General features: G+C 36.7%; 1 protein-coding gene across 1 annotated transcript in view; it reads right to left on the reverse strand.

Annotated features, from left to right (window-relative positions):
* LOC134853213 (unconventional myosin-IXb-like) overlaps window positions 1-22,536 on the reverse strand; it is a gene marked incomplete in the record, with an annotated part of 62,596 nt that overhangs the window by 29,144 nt on the left and 10,916 nt on the right. The window contains 7 exon segments of the mRNA XM_063869175.1: window positions 562-631; window positions 2,463-2,643; window positions 14,940-15,546; window positions 15,704-16,210; window positions 16,855-16,987; window positions 17,097-17,159; window positions 18,044-18,138. Coding sequence (XP_063725245.1) covers window positions 562-631; window positions 2,463-2,643; window positions 14,940-15,546; window positions 15,704-16,210; window positions 16,855-16,987; window positions 17,097-17,159; window positions 18,044-18,138 — 1,656 coding nt within the window.

Genomic DNA, 22,536 nt, shown 5'->3' on the forward strand with positions numbered 1-22,536 from the left:
GCTCCTTCAAACATCATAAGTCGTTTCATCGTCAAAAGTTGATAGAAAACATATTATTACGCCGCAGTTGTCGAACAATTATACTTGAGAGCATTTCATAAAGAAACCATTTTCAAATGTCAAACAGGATAGCCGTTGCTTCTCGGATAGCAAGTATCCCACAAATTTCCGACCACGCTCATTTAAGAAAATAACTCAAAACTGTTTTTTTATGAAAACCTTTTTTGTGCTTAAATCATCTTAAGGCTCAAAAGATTACCTGAAAGACTATATTGAAAGCTCAGTCTCATCGCGCCTCATTTGTAAAATTAGTGTCAACTAGTCTGAAAAACGGAAAAATTTTCCGAGAAAAAGCCTTTCACGAAAGAGAATTTTTTAGAATCCAAATCAAGATCAATATGGCTGTCAGATGATATCATACATGAGACACTTGAACTTTTTTTACTCAATCAAATGGGAAAAAAAAACAGCCTACGCCATAGTTCCTTCCTTTAACTTCGTAAAGTGGTGGGAACAATAAAACATAACAAGAAATAATCAAGAAGCTGAAGAAATGTCTACCTGATCTCTGATTCGACGGAGACGATTTGCTTTTCTGTGACTCATTGCCGTGCTGACTGCTTTTGCCATTCTGAAATAACCACAAAAACAGCCATCAGACAGTTTAACACAGAGGCGAAGCTGAGCTTCGCACCACTTGCGAAACATCACATACATAAAAAAGGTCCAAAAGTAAAGAGTATCGAAAGAAATTCCTTCTAGGCAAACAAGCCAAGCAAATCATTTGAATATTAAATTTGCACTATAAAAAAACTTACGACGCGGAAACAAAGCGCACCATCTTTAAGCAGATATCAGTTGAGCGCAAAAAAAAATGTTTTCAGAAACAGTTTTTAACTACCCCTGAAACTAACAATGAACAACATTTGCAATCATAATCACAAAATGCTTGCAGCAAAAGGAAAGTCTGTGATGTGGCAACTAAGACGACAAAAATTAAGACCAACGAAGGTCCGATCATTCAATTTTTACCGGAAAAAAGTCCAACGGGGACTCTGACTTCAGTGCTTAGGGTGCAGAGACGACCAGGTAATTGTAGGCCAAGTAGGAACAAGCCTAGAAAATGTTAAGTTTCAATAACAAATCAGGCAAAATTTATAAGAAAATTGTTTACGGAAAAAATCTAGTTTCCGATTACAAGAAAATTCCCAACTTTTTCAGTTTCAAAAAAATATCACCTTAAAGCTCCTTGAATTGTAAGAACCTTTAGAAAAGGAAACTTAATACTAATTAGAGAAAACTGGGTCTGTTTGGTTATTAATTTTATTCTGTTAGGAAATCTTAAAACTGAAATCCATTTTCCGTCCGCATTCTATATTTTAGAGAGTAATTTTCGTTCCTTTTAGCAAATGAAATTGAATGGAACTTAAACAATCAGACTTTTTCCTGAAAAAAAAAAACGAACTAAAACCACCCCACATATACAAGTCTCTTCATTTTGATTATTGACAGAGGAACGAAAAGATCTGATCATGTTTGATTTGAGATGTTTTCGAACAAGAACAAGCAACAGAAAAAAAAGTTCAGAAGGGCATACTAACTAATACACTACAATCCTTGCCGATTCTTTAGCTGGTAATCACAGACAAATAGATTGCTTTGAGAAGAATGGAACAGTTCAACATTTGTATTTTCTTCAGAAGGATTTATAACTTATCTTGGCACGATAATTGTTCCGTTTTTTTTTCATAACCACACCGACTTTTTTTTTCATACCCTTTTTACAAAACTCTGATCCCTGGGGGGATTGATCTTTTGAGCTAAGTGGCCAGCAGCGTGTGCCAGCCACTAACCTGCCATGAGCATGGCTAAAACGGCTGGTTTTTTATCCCGCACTACAAAATCTTTCAATTGAATTGAGGCAGCTAATTGGTTTTATTAACTCCATACACGACTCAAACTGCAACACTTTTGATATTATCAGTCTGAAACTCATAATTTTGCCAATATTTAATTTACCACATTATCCGAGACCAAATAAAGGGCAGTCGGAATATTCAGGGCTTCGCCCTGATACGAGCAGTCTTGTTTCCATATATACTTAAGGAATGATTAAGCGCCCCGTTGTTCTGCATTCCTCTAACAGTTGACAATCAACGTTCATACATATTTCGCAAAAACGCCTACGAAAACGATCAAGACCGCATTTTCTAGATAGCACGTATTTCAAGCATACAGTTTCAACTTCAGCGTTTTTATACTCCATCCTGGGATCGAACGCCATAATAGGAAAAACCTGTTTCTTTTCCTTCCATTAAATAGCTTGAATGCTATTCAGAATACCCTCATCTGAATGCTGGAATTGGTCAAGCTATCCAGATATACCATTGCTTATGCACTTCCCAAAATTCCAACCCCGCCACAATGGGAGAAGGGACAATAAACGCATTAGTAGTAGTAACCTAGGATCGAAACCCGGCGATGTCCAGTTCTCCCGGCTGTGCTGAGTGAGGAGAGGACTGGCCTCCATCTCCACAGAGTCAGACCGGCTGTTCGTCTGGTGCATAAGAAGCAGCTTCGCACTCCCAATACTCTTCGATCTGCCTCGCATCTTCCCATCGTCTGCTGAGTTGGCACTGATCACTAGAACAAATGACTCTACTCAGATGTTTCAGTGTTTTATAAGTACTACGAAATTACTCAGATGTTTCAGCAAACAACATAATTCGCTGCTCGATCCAGACTGAAACCTTGGCTCTTTCCCGATACACCGCCCCCCCCCCTTCCCCCGTCATAATAGGAAAAACCTACTTGGTTACAAGACTAGAGGCTATAATGGGAAAGAGCCATAGCCTCAAATACGGACATTCTCAATTGAAGTATCTCGTATTCAAAGTTATAACAATGCTTTAGTGTTCCCTTTTTAAGCCAGCAATTCTTCTTTTACGGGCTTTTGCTGCCTATGAAAAGACATAATTCCGTCTTTGCACGGCTAGATGAAAAATGCCTTAATAAACATCTTTGAAAAATTGACCAGAATTGATTGTCGGTGAATTACAGCGGTGAATTACTGACAACTTTCGAGCTATGAAAAATGAACTTTAAAATTATTATAAAAATTATATTTATCATCAAAATTTCCTGTACCCCATTTTACAAAGCTTCTGAAAAGAAAACAGGCCAAAAACGGGGGGGGAATGGGGAATCTTTTAGGCAGTTTTTGGCCAAAAAAAAACGCGTTAGTTACTTAGCCGAATTACGTAGCTGATTTAGGGCGCAGTAATTTCTTTCATATAGAGGGCAATTGAATTGCCGATTTACCGCGAGGTAAATTCTTTCAGAAAAATAGGGGCATAAAAGCGAACATCACCAAGTTGTATATTTTTTGTTCAGTACCAATTTGGGTCAATTAAAAACAAATCAAAAGAAACGATTTAAATTAAAGAAAAGAATCAACCAAGTACCCACTAATTCCTCCCTGGCAGCGCAAACTTATTTGAAGGAGCAATTTGAGACCCAATTAAGTTCATTTAATTCAGTTCAAACTTACCGGGCGTATTATCTTACATTTTTAGTCAAACATTTTTCACAATCATGCCATTACGGGGTCTAAATCATTCCCCTCTGAGATTTACTGAAAGACAATTAACTAATGCCAACTAATCTTGATTTCGACTGTTCAACAAAAAATCTAAACTTCATGATGCACATAACTGAACAGATTCGAACAATTTCTCTCAAATGCAAATTACCGTATGAAGAAAATTTAGACAACTTCATTTTGAATTTTAGAGGGTGAACGAATAAGGCAATGGATGACACCCCCTCCCCTAATAAGGCCCTGCATCGGCCATGAGCTGGCATAGAAAATAGAGCCGACAGAAAGTTCGAAAAATCTTAGAAATGCAAGGAAGTTAAAAAAAAACGAGATGCAAAAAACACATTGTGCTACAAAGTAGTGAATGAAAAAATTCGAAGCCAGAAAAATTTTCTGAAAAATATGTTGGAAAAAATAACTTGAAAAAATAAATTGACAAAAATTGAAAAATTACAGCTGCAAAAATTTAATATTTGCATCAGATGAAGTTCATAAGCACTCCTTAAAAAAAGGATATCATTTACCGAGCGGCAAAAAATTTTGGGTCGAAACCTGCTGAGCCGAAAACAAAACTGTTGTAATAAAAAACTTCAGTTAAAATAAGTTCTTCCGACCCATCCAAACTGAAACACATAATCCCAAACAGGTATACTTTGCCCTCAAAATTACCCAAAAAATGACTAAGTCGATATAACAATGAACTGAAATTGTTAGAGCATTTTTCGCTGGGAAATCTGAAAGCCAAGAACCACCTTCGATACTTGACGTCGGTCACGTTTTTCGTGAACTTTAAAAAACAATTTTCGATAGAAAAGTCTTCCTTCATTTTAAAAAAGGAAATGAACTCGACTTTAAAAGACTAACTCAAACTACCAAAAACTTGAGCGCGAATTGTGAACAAATGTTATGAATTTTTCCTGAAAAAAAAAACTAAAAAAACAGCACTACATTCATAAAGGGCTTACTAGTGGGAACGGCTAAAGCCCAACGAATGACACCATGATACAACGCCCTTAGTGGGCTGGATTCAAACAGAAAAAAAAGACTCATAAATACGCTACTAAAAAGACTAAGTGCTCACAGGTTTCTTAATTCCTCAAAATAATTTTAAAAATAACCCATAATCCACAGTCTTTTTTTGTGCAGATAACGTTATCAAATGATTGCTTGGTATAATTGGACTACTTTTAACCAAATAAGATAAAAGATGATAGCAAAACACTCATTTGCGGAGGAAATATAGAAAAAGTTATATATAAAAAACTTCGAGCTTATTTGAGCGCTCTGGTACCTACCAGAAATCTAACACATTACATATTAACCCGGGTACCAACTGGTCGACAAAAAAGTAATAAAGAGGCGAAGCTTTGCTTCGCAAACACAAGCGAAAACACGAAAAAAAGCAGCTCTAAAGTGCAATAAGAAAAAAAGAAACAAGCCTCGAATTAGTAAAAACTAGCGTGTACCGCAACTCCGGTGCTTCGAATTTTTAACAACTCATAAAAAACCGTAAATATTGGAAAAAAATCAGCATAATTTAATTGTACTCTGACAGCACCGAATTACAGGGTTGGTAAGTTCAAATTTTGAAAAAAAAATTCTATTCCAGTTTTTTCAATTCGAATTTTTAAAAACCAGTAAGTTTTTTCATATCTAAGTTCTTTGAAAAACTTGAAAATCTTTGAAAAATTAAGATACATCACTTCTCAGAATCTAAAATTAATTGGGCAGTCGCATCTGGACGCAAGATTTGCAACTCCTGAGAGAGCTCTTAAGTACCCAGCTACAGCGTTGGGAATTTCAAATTTTGAGAAACTTTTGAAAATTAAACCAGAAAAAAGTCATATCACGAAAACAACCAAAAAATTTGAGCAGCCACAATTGGAGGAAAGATCTTTCGCAATGGGAGTGCTCTGACGGCTTCCAACAACAGGGGCTATGAACTCCAAAATTTGAAGAAAAAATAAATTTAAGTTTTCTGAAATTTTTTTGAAAAAAAAGACAAAAAACGTCACATCTGGAAAACTATAAAGACTTGAGCAGTCACAGTTGGAGGCAAGATTCGCAACACCTGAGACCTTGAGACCATTCTGAGAGCTCCAAACAAAACGGTTGGGAAATTCAAATTTAGAAGAAATAAAATTTAATTTAGGTTTTTTGAAAACTTTTGAAAAAATCATAAAAAAAACGTCAAATCTCGAAAACTACAACGATTTGAGAAGTAAAATTTGGAGGATTTGCAACCCCTGATAATACCCTGACATCCCCCAACTACAGGGTTGCGAATTTCAAATTTTCAGAAACTTTTAAAAATTAAATATTTCTAGAAATTTTTGAAAAATCTCGAAAATTGCCGAATCTCGTAACATAAAAGAATTGCCTATTGATATATGGAGGCCAAAATCGCAACATCCGAGGAAACCCTGACAGCATCTCACCATTGGGTTGCTACTTTCAAACTTGGTGAAAATTTCAAAGTTTAAAAAAATTGAAAAAAAAATATAGCTTAAACGTGAAAAAATTCTTTTGTTAAATATGCAAAAATAATACGTTGAAAAACTTAAACATGGCGAGATAGTGAAGCCCGCATTTAAATATATAAAAGATAGTTAATAGATAGATGATAGATGAAAGTTAAAAAATTAGGCGACGGGTAGACAGACATAATCAAATTAATTTTAAAAGCAAGTATACAGACAGACAGACTTAATTAGGCCTCGAAAAAAATACTGAAAAATTAATTACCTTAATTGAAAAATTTTCTTAAGCATTGCAATATATGATATAGCTTAAACATGAAAAAAATCTTTCGTTAAACATGCAAAATTATTATGCTTAAACATGAGAGATAGCTGTCACTCGCATTTTAAATATAGTATAGATAGATAGATAGATATAGATTCGACCTTTAATAACTCACAAACTCTAGCCACAAAAAAAAACAGAAAACAGATACGATATTTCAAAGCTACATATCGTGATTATAGCAAAAGTGCCACAAAATAACGGAACACTTTTATTTGCGGGTTAAGTTCACAAAGAAGGCTCGTACTAAAACACTAACGCTCGCAAGCTGGCTAGTGTAATGACTGAATCTATAGGAAAAAAAGGTATACCAAAAATGCGAGTATTTGCCATACACTTGTTAATAAAAAAAGTGACCAGTAAAACACCAGAGCTTTTAGAGACTAATAGTGAATGACCGAACACTCACTATGATAGAAACCAGTTGGTAACCTTGCCAATAGAAGTTAAAGCAAAAATATCTAGACAAGAAAATCACCACAAACAGTGAAATTAAATTTCGAGGTTAGCAAGGTAACCAAAAAATTTCAAGGTTATCAAAAAAATTGATAAAAAACAAAAAGTATACTTCGCATTCAAAAAAATTTCAGACATTCGCCCTAAAAAAGCCATCCGTGTGCATACTGAAACTCTTTTTTCTAGAAATAAAACAAAATCAAATGGAAAATAAACGCACGAAATTAAAGCGGAGCTTAACACTACTTGCATTACAACAACATGGCCAACAGACAGTTGGAAAAAAGTCAATAAACAGAAGTAAGCAAAACAATACTGACGTCATTTTTGAAAACTTTCGAATTACGCAGAGAAGGAACAGATGGCCTTGAAGTTCTTTAAATTTCTAAAAAAAAATTATGATTGACACTTAACACTATTTGAGAAAACAGGATCAATAGGTAAATTTTAAATTTTGCTGGGAAATCTAATAATTAAAATCCATTTTCCAAATTGAAATTAAATCAAAATTTTACACTTTTGCGACCTTTCACACTTTTGCGGCTCGATATTGGAGTTTGCCTTCCTTTTAAACAAAGGAAATGAACGTAAACTTGAAAATAAATCAAGCGTCAAACCAATAAAAATTAATTTGAGCCTGAACAAAGTGTAAAACAGTCCATGAAAAAAAAAAGCATTACTTCCTATATAAAGGTCTGAACTACGTTCATCGACTCTAGAAAACAGCACGGCACAACTAAACCAAAAAAAAAACGAATATTGACTACAAAAAAAACATGGATCCAGACGACGCCGCCTTCCAGTGGTGGATCCGACATCTTGGGCCCCACCAAGATGCAAATGGCGTCAAGCCCCCCCCCCCTCCCATTGGGTCGGGAGAAGCTCAGAAGTCTCCGGATTTTCGGTTACGGAGCGTCTGAAGCCGGCCAGGCTGCTCCGTCTGCTCATCCTTATACTACTACTCCGCTCCGGCATTAATCCAAACCCTGGTCCAGGGCCTTACTTTTGCTCCCCTTGCTCTTTCCGCATCAAACGCACCCAGCCCAGTGTCTGGTGCCACATCTGTGGTTACATTCACCTTAAATGTAGTGGTCTTACCCACCTTAACCAACACCACCCTGACTACTATTGCCCTACCTGTACCTCTACCTACATTTTACCTCCCCCAGGCACCAGGTCCTCTAATTTGACCACCTCCAACTCCCAAACTTGTTCAACTTCCCTAACCGCCCCCCAACCCCACCTCCCTAACCCCCCTCCCCCTCCCACCCTTCCCACCTCCTCGAATAATAATTCCTCCTCCCAAAATCGCGCAAATCGTAATCGTGTAAATAGTGTAAATAACTCAAGTTCAAACAACCATTTTAATCATACTGCTGTTAATAATGTAAATAGTTCACCACACCCCGCTAAAGGCCTTTTAAAAATCCTTCAATTTAATTGCAACGGTATCTCCGGAAAAGCACCCGAAATTGCTGCTTTCTTATCTCAAAATCAAATTCATATTGCTGTCTTCCAAGAAACTAAATTAAGAAAGAAATCTCGAAACCCCTCACTTGGCTCACACTACACTTTAATTAGAAAAGATCGAGAAAAAGAAGGGGGCGGTCTTCTCATAGCCATACATGAGTCGATACAATACGAAGAAATAAATATTAACAACGATGGAACACTAGAGGCTATGGGCATATCAGTGGTAGCCAGTTCATCCAAGCTTCGTATTTATAATTTCTACATCCCCCCTCGCTCGAGCTGTCCCACTGGTTACTCTGCGTCCCTTGCCGAACTACTTGAACCTGGGGACGCCTTAGTACTCGGGGATGCCAACGCACATTCACAACTATGGAACTCCAACATCGAGGAAGATCAACGCGGCTCTGTACTTAGCAATGAAATAACCGAATCCACCTTTGCACCATTAAATGATGACACACAAACCAGAGTCCCTTTTAACTCAGAAAACCAACTCTCGTCACCAGATATTTCCCTCGCATCCCAATCGCTCTTACTCTCCACATCATGGACCCCAATTAAATCTCTAGGATCAGATCACCTACCCATTCTTCTAGAACTACCCTTGGATGATTTTATAAATTTTTCACCTAAAAGGACTTTTATAAACTTTTTAAAAGCAGATTGGATCAAATTCACAGAGGAAATTGAGGAGGGTTTCTTTTCAGCGGTTCCACCTTCCGGAGTTGCCGCCGGAGAGAAATTCTTGAGGGACCTGGTGCTCAGGGCAGCACGCCACCACATCCCCGCTGGCCGTATTCGCCACTTCACTCCCTCTCTTTCCCCCGAGTCCACTGCCCTTGCCGCCGAAAGAGATTTAAGCCGACAACAAAATCTCCCCCCAGAAGTCATATCCCAACTGAACTGTAGACTCATGAAACAGACAGCAATGGACAAAGAAAATAAATGGCGAGAATTCCTCCGGACTTGCGACTACCGCACTGGTGCCAGAAAGTTCTGGAAAGTGGTACGCTCCTTAAATGGATCTAAGCCCGTGGCAGGAAGACACCCCATTACTTTTGGTTCTAAACCCATACACTCACCTCGTGATATTACCAGCTCTTTTAACAAACAATTCACCAATGCCAGACCCCACGCCTCTGACAAACTCCTTCGTATAACGAGAAGAAAAATTGCCAAACTACCGCTGTCAGACAGCCCAATTTTTACCCCTGAAAATACTAAACAAGCCATTGCAGACAGCAAACCATCGCGAGCGCTAGGTCCCGACGGCCTTTGTAATAAACATCTTAAACATCTCGGCCCACTTGCTACTCAATACTTAACATACCTTTTTAATATCTCTTTGTCCGAAAACATTATCCCCCAAATTTGGAAAAAATCAAAAATTGCACCGCTTCCAAAGCCCAATAAGGATCTTAAACAATCAACATCTTACAGACCTATATCCTTACTCTTCCCAGCAGTTAAAATTCTGGAGAGGCTCGTTCACCCCATCTTTACCAAACATCTCCCCAACGCCAAACACCAACACGGCTTCCGCCCTTTTCACTCCACCACCACAGCTCTCTCCACTCTCGAATTTTACATTTCAGACGGTTTTAACCAAAATCGCCCCCCTAAACGTACGGTACTGGCCACACTTGACTTATCTAAGGCTTTCGACATGGTGTGTCATCGCTCACTTGTGGAACTCGTTCATGACACTCCCCTCCCAAGAAGTCTAGTCCGCTGGCTAAGTTATTACCTTAATGGTCGACAGGCTGCCACCTCATTCCGTGAACACACATCCCCCCATCGAATAATCCACTGTGGCGTACCCCAAGGTTCTGTTTTATCACCCACACTCTTCAATTTTTATGTCCATGATGCACCGCCACCTCCCGATAATGTAAACCTTGTTTCGTATGCAGACGATTTCCACCCCTTCGCAAGCAGTTCCAATATTGATATCGCCTCAAACTCCATCAATAGCTACCTAAAAAGGCTCTACGATTTTTTCACCTCACGCAAACTAAGTTTCGCGTCCTCTAAAGGATCAGTTACACTTTTCTCCTCTTATAACAAAGAATTTAATAAAACACCTAGTGTTCTTTTAAATAACGAGGCGCTACCCCTAAACAAAAATCCAACAATCTTAGGGGTGACATTTGATCCAACACTTTGTTTTGCCACTCACTGCAAACAATCCGCTGAAAAGGCCAGACGCAGGATCGGAATCCTGAAGGCATTAGCAGGATCAACCTGGGGTCACTCCAAAGAAACCCTCCTCCTAACTTTTAAAGCTTTAATTCGCCCCATACTTGACTATGCAGCCCCCGCATGGTCCCACGCATCAAGTAACACCTCCATAAATTGCCTGCAGGTTGCCCAAAACCAATCCCTTCGCGTTGCTACTGGATCAAAACTAATGAGTTCCACTGCCCACCTGCACAGTGAATCTGAAATCCTAACGGTCAAAGACAACCATACCCTTCTGTCATCTCAATTTTTTATCTCTACCTATCGTTCCCACCATCCCATTAATTTTATACATTCACATCCCCCTCCTCCCCGTCTACTTCGCCCCTCAATTATAAGCTGCTTCAAAGAAGACACCCAGAAAATTTTAACCGACTTTTCAGTCTACGCAAACCACCCTCTAGTTCTGGACGACCGAGACGAAGTCTCCACTTTTATTTTTAACTACTACAAACCAATTTTAAAAGACAACCATACCTCCCTTGTAACCAAATTCCTAGCCGAAACCCCTCCGTCTAAAGTTATTTGTATCCCTCCCCCAAAGATTGACCCCTCTGAAAAATCTCTCCCACGTCCCACGCGCTGTAAGCTCTCCCAACTCCGGTCTGGCTACAGCCGGCTCCTTAACACTTACCTATCCCGCCTCGACAGCTCCATCTCCCACCTTTGCCCAACCTGTTCCCTTGCCCCCCACACAACATGTCACCTTTTCAACTGCTCCCAAAACCCCTCCCCACTCACCCCAGCAGACCTGTGGCTTCGGCCGGTAGAGGTTGCTAAGTTCCTTGACCTGGAGACAGAAGAGCCCAACCCGACCCGCGTGGGCTAACAACAACAACAACAAAAAAAACATAAAATTTTTTTATGTTTGCCTGGAATGCGATTGAATTTGAGGAAAAATTATTAGAAACACAACTGTCAGTGTTAAAAATCATCAAAAGGATACAGAGCAGAAAATACCTGGATAGACGGCTGTTGAGCCGAGCATATGAAAAAAATGTGCCTTTCTTCATAAAAGCGCAACAAAATGATTAACTATGGAGATAGATAAAAAAGAACACTAGAGCCAACGAAATCAACTATTATCGAGAAGAGAAGTGAAGCCGATAGCCCAGCACGACTTCTGATAAAAAAATGTATTCTATGTAAAAGACTGAAATAATTTGTTCTGACATTCCAAAATTTTAAAACAAAAAAATCGAGACTAACCACAATCAATCTATTCTGTATTGCACTTTGAAGCCACGAAAAGCTCATTTGACAAACTCAAAACAAAATGAAATTATTTAAGACTAAAAAAGAAGGTTCGTACTAACACTAACGCTTGCAAGCTGGCTAATGTAGTGACTGAATCTACAGGAAATCAAGGTATACTAAAAACACTGCGAGTATTTGCCATACACTTGTTAACAAAAAAAAAGTGACCAGTAAAACACTAGAACTTTTAAAGACTAATAATGACCGAACGCTCACTTTGATAGAAACCAGTAGGTAACCTTGCCAATAGAATTTGAAGCAACAATATCAAGACAAAAAATTTCACCACACTCATTGACATTAAATTTCGACATATAAGGTTAACAAAAAAATTGATAAACAACAAAAATTATACTTCGCGTTCAAAAATTTTTCAGACATTCGTCTTAAAAAGCCATCCGTGTGCAAGTTGAAACTTTTTTTACAAATAAAACAAAATCAAATGGAAAAAAAATTGCAAAAATAAAGCGGAACTTCACACCACTTGCATTACAACAATATGGCCAACAGACAGTTGGAAAAGAGTTAATGAACAGAAGTAAACAAAACAATACTGGCTTGAGTTTTGAAAAAAATACTTTCGAATTTCGCAGAAAAAAAAACAGATGGCCTTGAAGTTCTTCAAATTTCAGGAAAAAACTTATGATTGACACTTTTGATAAAATTAACACTATTTGAGAAAACTGGATCAATAGATAAATTTTGCTGGGAAATCTAATAATTAAAATCCATTTTCGAAATTAAAAGTAAATCAAACTTTTTGTGACCTTTTACACTTTTGCTGTTCGATATTGGAGTTTACCTTCCTTTTAAACAAAGGAAGTGAACGTGAACTTGAAAATAAATCAAGCGTCAAACCACGAAAAAATTAATTTGAGCCTGAACAAAGTTTAAAACTGTCCATAAAAAAAAGCATTACTACCTATATAAGTGTCTGAACTACGTTCATCGACTCTAAAAAACAGCACGGCAACTAAACCAAAAAACGAATATTGACTCCAAAAAAAAACATTTTTTTTATGTTTGTCTGGAATGCGATTGAATTTGAGGAAAAATTCTGAGAAACACAACTGTCAGTGTTAAAATTCATCAAGCGGATACAATCAGAAATTACTTGAGCCGAACATATGAAAAAACGTGCTTTTCTTCATCAAAGCGCAATAAAATGAATAACTATGGAGATAGATAAAAAAAAATAACAGAGTCACTGGAGCCAATAGAACCAACTATTATTCAGAAGAGAAGTGAAGCCGAGAGCCTAGCACTACTTGTGATAAAAAATGTATTCTATTCAAGCGATTTGAAAAATGTGTTCTTACATTCCAAAATTTTTCTAAGCTTTCGAGAATAACCACAATCAATCTATGCTGCATCACACTTTGAAACCACGAAAAGCTCATTTGACAAGCTCAAAACACAATGAAATCATGTAAGACTGAAGTAAATTAAAAATTTTTCTCTTACCTTTTTAATAACCAAATCATCATTTCAGATTGTCAAAGACATAAGGGTGCATTATTGGTTTCTAAAGATTCAGAGTATAACAAAAAGTCTAAGAAACAGAAACCCAAAGCATTACAGTAAAAAAATGAATGACAATCGATTACAGTAAAAAAGCAGTCAGAAACTACAAGGTGTGAAACAGAACAGCAATTAAGCAATGGCCCGACAAGTAAGATATCCCCAGCAGAAAATTTCTTTTCGACACAGGCTAAGCAGAGCTTTGCAACACTTGTAATATTAAACAAACGAAGAATTGTTAAAATAGCAGACAGAAGATCAGACGGAAGCCAGCATCTTCAAATTGGAGATAACAATTCAAGAAACACAAGCACCAGTGTAAAACTAGCTATCCAAATCATTGATCGAGCGGCAACGGAGCCGACAAAAGCGGTGACGACAGTTGAGCCAAAAAACATAGCCAAAAGACAGTTGGAAAAAATCAATCAACGCAAGGAAACAGAAAAAAAACTTACAAAAAAAAACTTCAGCTTTCGAACTGTAAAGAAAAAACATATCGAAACTAGAAGACGATCGTGCTTTACCTTTTTCGCTATTCGATCGAAAAAAAAATCACCAAGACCTGTATAAGAGTCGTTACTACGCTCATCGAATCTTAAAAAAAAATGAAAATATTCAGCAATAGAATTTTGAAATTCGAAGTTTTAAGCTGCAATCCTGCTGAAACCCACAAAAGCATAACTACCTGATTTTGCTAAACTGTGCTTCGCAAACACCAGAAAACGCCAAAAAAAGCAGCTCTATAAAGTGAAATAAGAAAAGTAGAAGAAAAAATATAAATCAGCCTCGAATGAGTAAAACTTTTGTGTGTGTCGGACTCGAACGTGCTATCGCGAGACTGGGAGACACGCCCTGCCCTCTCCGTCACGGACACTTAACAATGAGTAAACAATAGCCACAAATAAAGAAGAGAACATATGCTATGAAACTTCCAATGCTACTGATCGTGATTATAGCAAAAAAAGCCACCGAATGAGCGCTTACATTTTCGAGTTAGGTCGGAAAAAATTAGAGTCATATCAATAAACTACGCTCCCTAGTGTAAAAAATGAAAGTAGTAAGCGATTGCATACCTTTCATTGATGAAAAACTGAATGGTGACACAGAAAAAACTGTAGCCATTGAAAATAAAATGAGTCTGAAAGCCAAAATAAATGCAAAGATTCTAGAATTTTATAATAGACGCGACAACTTATAAGTATTAGAGATACAGGAAACAAGCCATCAAGAAAACCTGAAACCAACATAGAAACTAAGCAGTTTTTTGTCGTTATTCTCGTAGGTTGGTAAAAATTTACGAAGTAACAAAAAATAACAAAACACTTCAAAAGAATAACTACCATGATGTCAGAATAATTGAGCGAAAACAAACTTTCGTTGGTTAATGAATAGAGCAAAAAGAAATAAGAAAAAGTGAAAAACATCTAAAAAATAAATTCGTAATCTGCCAAATCGAACCACCGACTTGGAGATTACTCGGTGTTAAGCTTTCATACGTCGGATTAGATCAAAGCTACGCTAACACGTAAATTTTTCAATGAAAAAAAAGTTCAATGAACAATCTAAAGCATTAGTTAAACTGGCATACCTTTCAACTTTCCACGCGATATCTGGGAGAAGGCGGCGGCCGCAGAGATCACATTGCGCACTGTCCTCCAACCGGCGATGCCCACAGGCGAATAGCAGCAGAGCTCTTTCACGAAGAAACTACTCGTGTGACATCTCATAAGACGCATCAAGTCGTTCGTTTTCTCCATATTTTTCTCTCTGAACTCGGAAATATTATATCTCACGTCACCGGCGTAGTGTTTTATCCCAAATGATAATGGATCCTGTTTCACAGGGCGCCACTTAAAGTACTTAGACTGGGCTAGCTTACTGTTTCCCAATTGCTCAAATTTGTCTAAAAGCTTTTCATTAGTCCCATTATACAGCGATGACTCTTCATCAATTAACGCAAACAGACAAAATGGTCGCTTGACGAATAAGTCAATACATGGCTTGTTGTTGACGTAATCAATGTCCATCCAGTTGATTCCGTCATTCTTGTACTCCTGCTGCTCCAGGCAAAAAATGTTATCGTTGAAGTAGAATTGGAGCTGTTCGTTGGCAAAGTTGATGCAAAACTGTTCAAAGCTGTTCTTTAAGCCGATGTCCTCGAAGCCGAATATGTCTAGGATTCCGATCTGCCTCTCCTGTAGCAATTCCAAATCTACTTTCAATTTAAATATTATTCTAATGCTTGTAGACAATGAAAAATCAAAACTATCCCCGCCCATTTTAACTTAGCCTACATCAAAAAATCCTTTATTCTGGCTGTTTTCTCTAAATTCGTCTTTACTTTTTTTTTACCTCTCCGGTTGAATATATAGACTGATAATAGCTGGATTCATTCATAGAAGCACTGAACATGCGGAAATTGATCTGTCTGATGATCCAGTCAAACAGGGAACTGTAAAGCGACTTTGCCACAGTGTCTCTCGCATTTTCCGCGTCTCTGATCGAGTTGTGCTTCACAAACTGTGCGGCGCCTTCGTGCTTTCTAGTTTGCAACGTCAACTTCACTTTGTCAAGGGGCAGTTTCATCAGTTCACAGAACAATTTCAGATGCTCTTCGTTTATGATCTGGACCAGATCCTTTTCTAGATTTTCGCTGGCTGGGAGTGCGAACTGAACGTTTCCCAAATGGAGGATGGCGGCTAAGATTGTGAATACATTGACTATAGTGCTTGAGAGCAGTCCCTGCTTCTGCTGTTTCTCACTGTAACGCATGCCAGATGCCCCCAGCAGTTCATGCATAGACTGCACAAGGTAGAGAAAACTTTCCAAGTCCTCTTGCTCGTTCGAACTCAGCTCGCTCTGAAAAAAAATTTTTTCAAATTGTTTTCAAGTGAGATTATTATACAAACTACTGTGAACATTACAGGTTCTCGTACAACATCGCCACTTGAGAGAGCGCCATTAGACTATTATCTGGCCTGTTGTCAGACCTTAAAAATCAGCTCTTCAAAAAATTATCCACGAAATGCTTGCTGTTAAACTTCGAACAACCCTTAAATTCACATTCATGACAGAAGCGGACCTAAGATTTTCTCGAGGGGGACGGCGGATTTTCATTTTTTATAAAATTTACTAGGCCAAAGCACAATAAAGAGCCTAATCCGATCAAAGTTTCTGCGCCGCACTCAAAATTTAGAAGAAACCGGCAAAAATTACGTTTTAAGGCACTTTTTGGAAGGTTCTGCGCGCGCTCTCCCTCTCAAAATTATTACATACTTGCGCCAACGTATTATTTAGAAAAATTTTAGAGGGGTCGACGAAAAATGGATGTCCTAATATAGTACCGAAGGACCCTTTGAGTTGTCAGGGGACAAATCTCTGTAAGCCGGAAGGGGGCTATGCTCGCTATGCTCATTGATTCTTAAATAGTTCACTGTTTTATAAAAAGACGAGCCGTTATGACATGCTAATGAAAAAACAAGAATCACAACAAAGTAACTAGCCTGATTAAGGTAGTGGTAGTCCGAGGCCTTGGTCAGACTGAGCATCTCTTTCAGCCATGAAAACTGACTCTTGCAAACTTCATCTTCATCAGTGTAGTCTGACGCCAACAGATAGAAAAACACATGGTAGTTCCTGTTAAACACACCACACAAAATACCACACTACAAACTGACACAGAACAAAACAGGCCAATTTACTACGCAAAGTACGCTTTACATATAGAATTACACATAATAATTACCTTTCATTCTTCTTATGCTGAATGATCCTCGATTTCTCCAATAGGTATTTTTGGACACGAGCTCTGAAAAAGAAGATTAATTCAATTTTAGTGCCACGTGAACAACTTCTGGATCTTTTCTATTGTTTCTACTGCCTAGTTGCAAAAACTGGAGATTTTGAAGTGTTTTTTTTTATAAACTTGTTTGACAAAATTTAAAACAAAGTACCCCGCCCCGATTCTCACCACGCTAGGATTTTTGTATAATGGGGTAGGTGACTTAGCTAAAGGGAGAGAGGGGAATGTTTAATGTATCGAACCACAGCCAACATACAGCGGGAAAACTGTGAATTACCTCACGAAAATAAAAAAAAATGACCGTCTTTCAAGTTTCAAGAAAAAATAAATCACGTGAATATTTTGTGTTTGACATTTTTTTTCATAAAACTAACCCAATTTAAGAAAATTGGATCAGTTTGTATTTTTTTATTTCGCTGAAATCAATTCAAATTTACTTTCGAAAATTGAAGTCAATCACATTTTTTTGCACCATTGCCACCATTTTCTTAACCCAACCCTTGAGTGCTTTTGCCTTTTTTACAGCAACTGAATTTGAATTGAACTGAACAAAAATCGAAAGTCGAACCGGGAAACCAGAAAGAAATTTGAGCTTCAATCGTAACTTTTATTCGTTTAATTTAAAATTCAAAATTTCTCTTTGCTTTGACATTTTAGACGATGGCATCGAGCTGTTCAAACTTCTGCAGTATTATTTTTACAAGGGTTGATGAAAATTTAGAATTTGCAAATCCAAACCAAAAAATTTCCAAAAAAAAGGAAAGCAGATCGAATGACACCAAAATATTTGCACAAAAAATGTTGATTTTCATGGTCAACAAAGTATAATACCAACTGATCGAAAAAATGCTGCAAAATCAGACTCATCAAACAAGTGCGTAGGTTCTTACCCGTTCACTATTCCCCCCGCCTTGTACTGAATCTGAATGTACTTTCCATGTCGACTCGAGTTGTCGTTGTGGTCCGTTTTCGCATTGCCGAATGCCTTAAACATCCTTAACGTTATTCAACAATCACATCACTACTTTTTTCGACATAAAATTAGTAAACCCGTACTTGAATTTAAATTTTAAACTCTTTCAACATTGTCATATGCAATAAAACTGGGAATTAAGAACGACCTTACAAGCGTGAATACATTGACTCTTCAGACTTTACATCTAAGATCACGCATTTAGCCATAATATCACGTGAACAATTATAAAAACAGAAACTTTAAAATGTGGAGGTGAGTGGAAAACTGCTCTTGATTTGAACTAATTTTACCCCAGCAAATTCAGTTTTTTTAATTAGTAAGCAACAGAGTGTTGTTCGGTACATCTTCAGTTCTAAACACATAGAACAAATAAGTTCAAGGAACAAAAAACCTTATATTTTCCCTTAAAAGCAACCGCATTCAACTTACAAGTGCGGAACATTTAAAAATGAACAATTTTTCTTGATGTTGAGACAATTGAAAAAAATTCGAACGGCTACTTTCATCTTAACACAAATCTAATTGCGCAGCTAAGAATACCTTTGATAACTGTCTACGCAATTGGAAGACGCAGCAAAAAGTATCTTTAGCAAAAAAAAACATCCGACAAAATAATGGTTATGATGTTAAAAGATTTCCAACTAATTAAATTCTCGGTTAATGCATTTAAAGTGAAAATTTCAAACATAAGCGATGCGGAGCTTCGCACCACTTACGATACCATGCAATATAGCATTTTTCGAGAAGACAGATATGCTAGAGGACGGAAATGCTAGAGGAAAGAACTTAAGAAGAAGCCATTCAGTCCATTTAAACGAGTTCAAAGATTTTTTTAGCAACTACATCTACAAAAACCTCATAGGTTTGCCTCGAATGGTATTCTTGCGAACCATCAGCAAAAAGTGCATTTCAACACGGTGTTAACATATGCCATAATTGAGAAAAAGTGAACAACTAAGAATGTTTAACGATATTTTTTTTTAGAAAACTAACGATGACAAAAAAACTGGCATTTTCAGACCCGGATTACAATGGTATTCATTGAAATCAAATATTGATAGTTCCATAAAGGGTAGCTCTGATAATTTGCTCTTGCTCTATGTCAAAATTTGATTATTGAAATTCGAAGAAAGTGTTGTCTAAAGTGGTCTTTGAAAACCGGCATTTTGGACAGTAAAATCCTGAACTTGCGCTTGATTTTGTCCCCTAGTGTAGTGCAAAAACATAGACAGATAACATCCTGATCGTCAAGATCGTGATTGTCAAGATCGCGATCATCACTCTGTTCTTTTCTGCACAATTTCTTGAGCTCAAAAACATCAATCGCAGATAGTATTAAGTGAAATGCAACACCAATTTCAAAATTGAAAGATTGCTTGTGTTAACATTATGAACAATCTTTAAATAGAGAGAGAGAGAGAGATTTGGAGATTTCTTTGAATATATACATATGTTTATGTTAAAATATAACAAATCTCTAACTCTCTCTCTCTCCCTCTCTCTACTTAAAGATTGTTCATAATGTTAAAACAAGCAATCTTTCAATTTTGAAATTGGTTTTGCATTTCACTTAATACTATCTGCATATATACGTCGAGAATGAGAGAGAGATAGATAGAAAGATAGAGATAGATAAATAAATAGATAGATAGATAGATAGATAGATAGATAGATAGATATAGATGGATAGATAGATAGATAGATAGATAGATAGATAGATAGATAGATAGATAGATAGATAGATAGATAGATAGATGGATAGATATATAGATAGAGATACATAGATAGGAAGATAGATAGATAGACAGATAGATAGATAGCCAGATAGTTAGGTAGATAGATAGACAGATAGATAGATAGATAGATAGATAGATAGATCGATAGATAGATGAATAGATGAATAGATTGATGGCTAGATGCACAAAAAAACTTCAAGATGCAAGAAACATCAAAATGGACATATTTTTCATCTGACACCATGAACGATCTGTTTAAAGAATTTGATTTACATCTCGATTCTAACCATATAAAAGCAGAATTACTTGAACATTGTTTGAAACGTGGTATTACCTTAAACGTGCACAGATAATTTATGCACTTGACCATAGCAAATAATAAACAAGGCAAGATATATGTCACACGCAGTGACCGTTGCAGAGAAAGCTTATGGCAAAAAATATATAGCCTTTGAAAACTGCCCTTTGAATTTCAAGAAAATTTATGCTTGACATTTTTGGAGCAAAATAACTCAATTTGAGAAAACTGGAGAGTTCGGTAAAATGGGAAATCCCCGACGCTGGGCAATCAATTAAATAATTTTCATTTTCAAAACTAGAAATCGATTAAATTATCTCGCGAAATTTCCTCTTTTGAAATTGGAGGGCCCCATTTTCCTAAATTTTGGCAGAATTAAAACTCAAAGAGGGAATATATATCTAAGAGAATTCATAAATGCATTAATATGTACAAATGCACTTTGTAGTTATTTGAGCATTTTAAAAAATTTCCTGGGCGAAAAAAGCCAAATGAAAAATCATTACGCCCTATGTTAGAATCTGAACTATGTTCATCGACTCTTATAAGAGTATCAAATGATTGAATACTGCTGTTAAACAAGATGTTTGTGAAAAAAAACAAGCCCATGTTCTGATTTGTTAACGCTGAATTAAAACAATTAAAAATTATCTTTGCTCGGGGCGAGAAGTTTCACATAGCTTATTCGCTCACTGCGGTTACAAAATTTGTTCATAAAGATTGAAGTGCCAGTAGGAATGCGTTTCTCACCTACCATGTAGCTTGCACGAAAAAAAGTTTCCTCAGAGATTAACTTGGAATAAAAAAAAAGTAGCGTGTCACACACCTCCGGTGCTTCTAACAGATTGATGAGCGTGATAATTGCTTGTATGCTGAATACAGTTTAACATAGAAGCGTAGCTTGGCTTCGCAACCACTAGCGAGAGCACAAAAAAGCAGCTCTAGAAAAAGCAATAACAAAAAAATTGAAATAAGCCTCGAATTAGTAAAAAAAAAAATACGGCTAGATCTAGGAATCGATCTGCGACCTACTGCAATATAAAGATTTTGAGTCTCACGCACTAAACACTCAGCCACGTATGCTTATCTGACGACAAACACAAGCCACGAAAAAAGCAGCTGCATATGCTAATAAATTGCCAATGCCATTCAGCAAAAGTGGCAACAAATATAAAGAGACACAATTTTGCAAGTAATAACTTGAAATCTAACAAATCGGAAAGCATAAAACCTCATTATGTATAAAATATGCATTTTAAAAGGTGGCGAGATAAATTGAGTTCGAAAATTTCTGAAATCGAGTTTTTATGATTGTTATGTTGTTTGAAATAAACAGCTTTTTTCGGTTCATTTGATGAATTCAAAATATATCAACTGTGTTAACTTAATACGATTCGAAAGTCAATGCACAACCGATAAAAAAGCTGCAAAGGAGCCAGCCCCAAAAGTGGCACCAATATTTGCTACTTAGATTATAAAAAAGCAGGTTCTTAGTAATACACTAAGCTGTCGCCAGTGTTAAAAAAACTACACCATAACAATTGACGGGCGCATCCAACAACAACGCTTTCTATTTCGTAAATTGAACGGAAAAAAATTCAACTTCGAGGTTCCTTTTTAATTAAAATGGTCAAATATCCTTAATCACTTCAGATATGCATTTAGTTAACTCAGAAACAAAGCCCTAAAATGGCAAAATCATGAATTTCATAAGTAAGGTTCTTGTTTAAATCAACTTTTTTTTAACCCGTACGTATATCAATTGCTCCAATCAACCGTTTAACACACTAATTGTTTCAAATTGTCCTACTCTTTTTTTTAACACTTTAATTCTTAAATTCATTAAAATCATAAAAAACATCTTCATCTCGGAAACAAAAAACTTTTAATCAGTCGTAATTAGAGGCCAGATGTTGATGAAATCATAATAAACATCTTCATCTCGAAAACTAAAAACTTTTGATCAGTCGTAATTAGAGGCCAGATGTGCATCCCTGAGAGTACCATCACCCGGGAGTAAAATGACATCAGCCGCCATTAGGTCGAGAATTAGAAATTTTTAGAAATAATTTTCATATCTAAATTTATCGATAGCCTAAAAAATCATTAAAAACCTCAAATTTGGAAAACTAATAAGTTTTTGCAACTATATTAGGCTTTTTTATGAAATTAAGAATATTTAAACATTTTGAAAAAGCATTCAAAAAACATAATATCTCGTAATCTTAGAAAACTTCAGCAGTTTAATTTCGAGGAGAAACCTGTAATCCCTGAGACTACCCTGGCAGTACCCAACTATAAAGTTGTGAAAATCCTATTTCATGAAAGTTTTCGTTTCTCAGCTTTTTGAAAACTTTTGAAAAAATCATTAAG

The sequence above is a fragment of the Symsagittifera roscoffensis genome, chromosome 1 (assembly GCF_963678635.1).
Source record: "Symsagittifera roscoffensis chromosome 1, txSymRosc1.1, whole genome shotgun sequence".
In the NCBI taxonomy this organism is placed as follows: Eukaryota; Metazoa; Xenacoelomorpha; order Acoela; family Convolutidae; genus Symsagittifera; species Symsagittifera roscoffensis.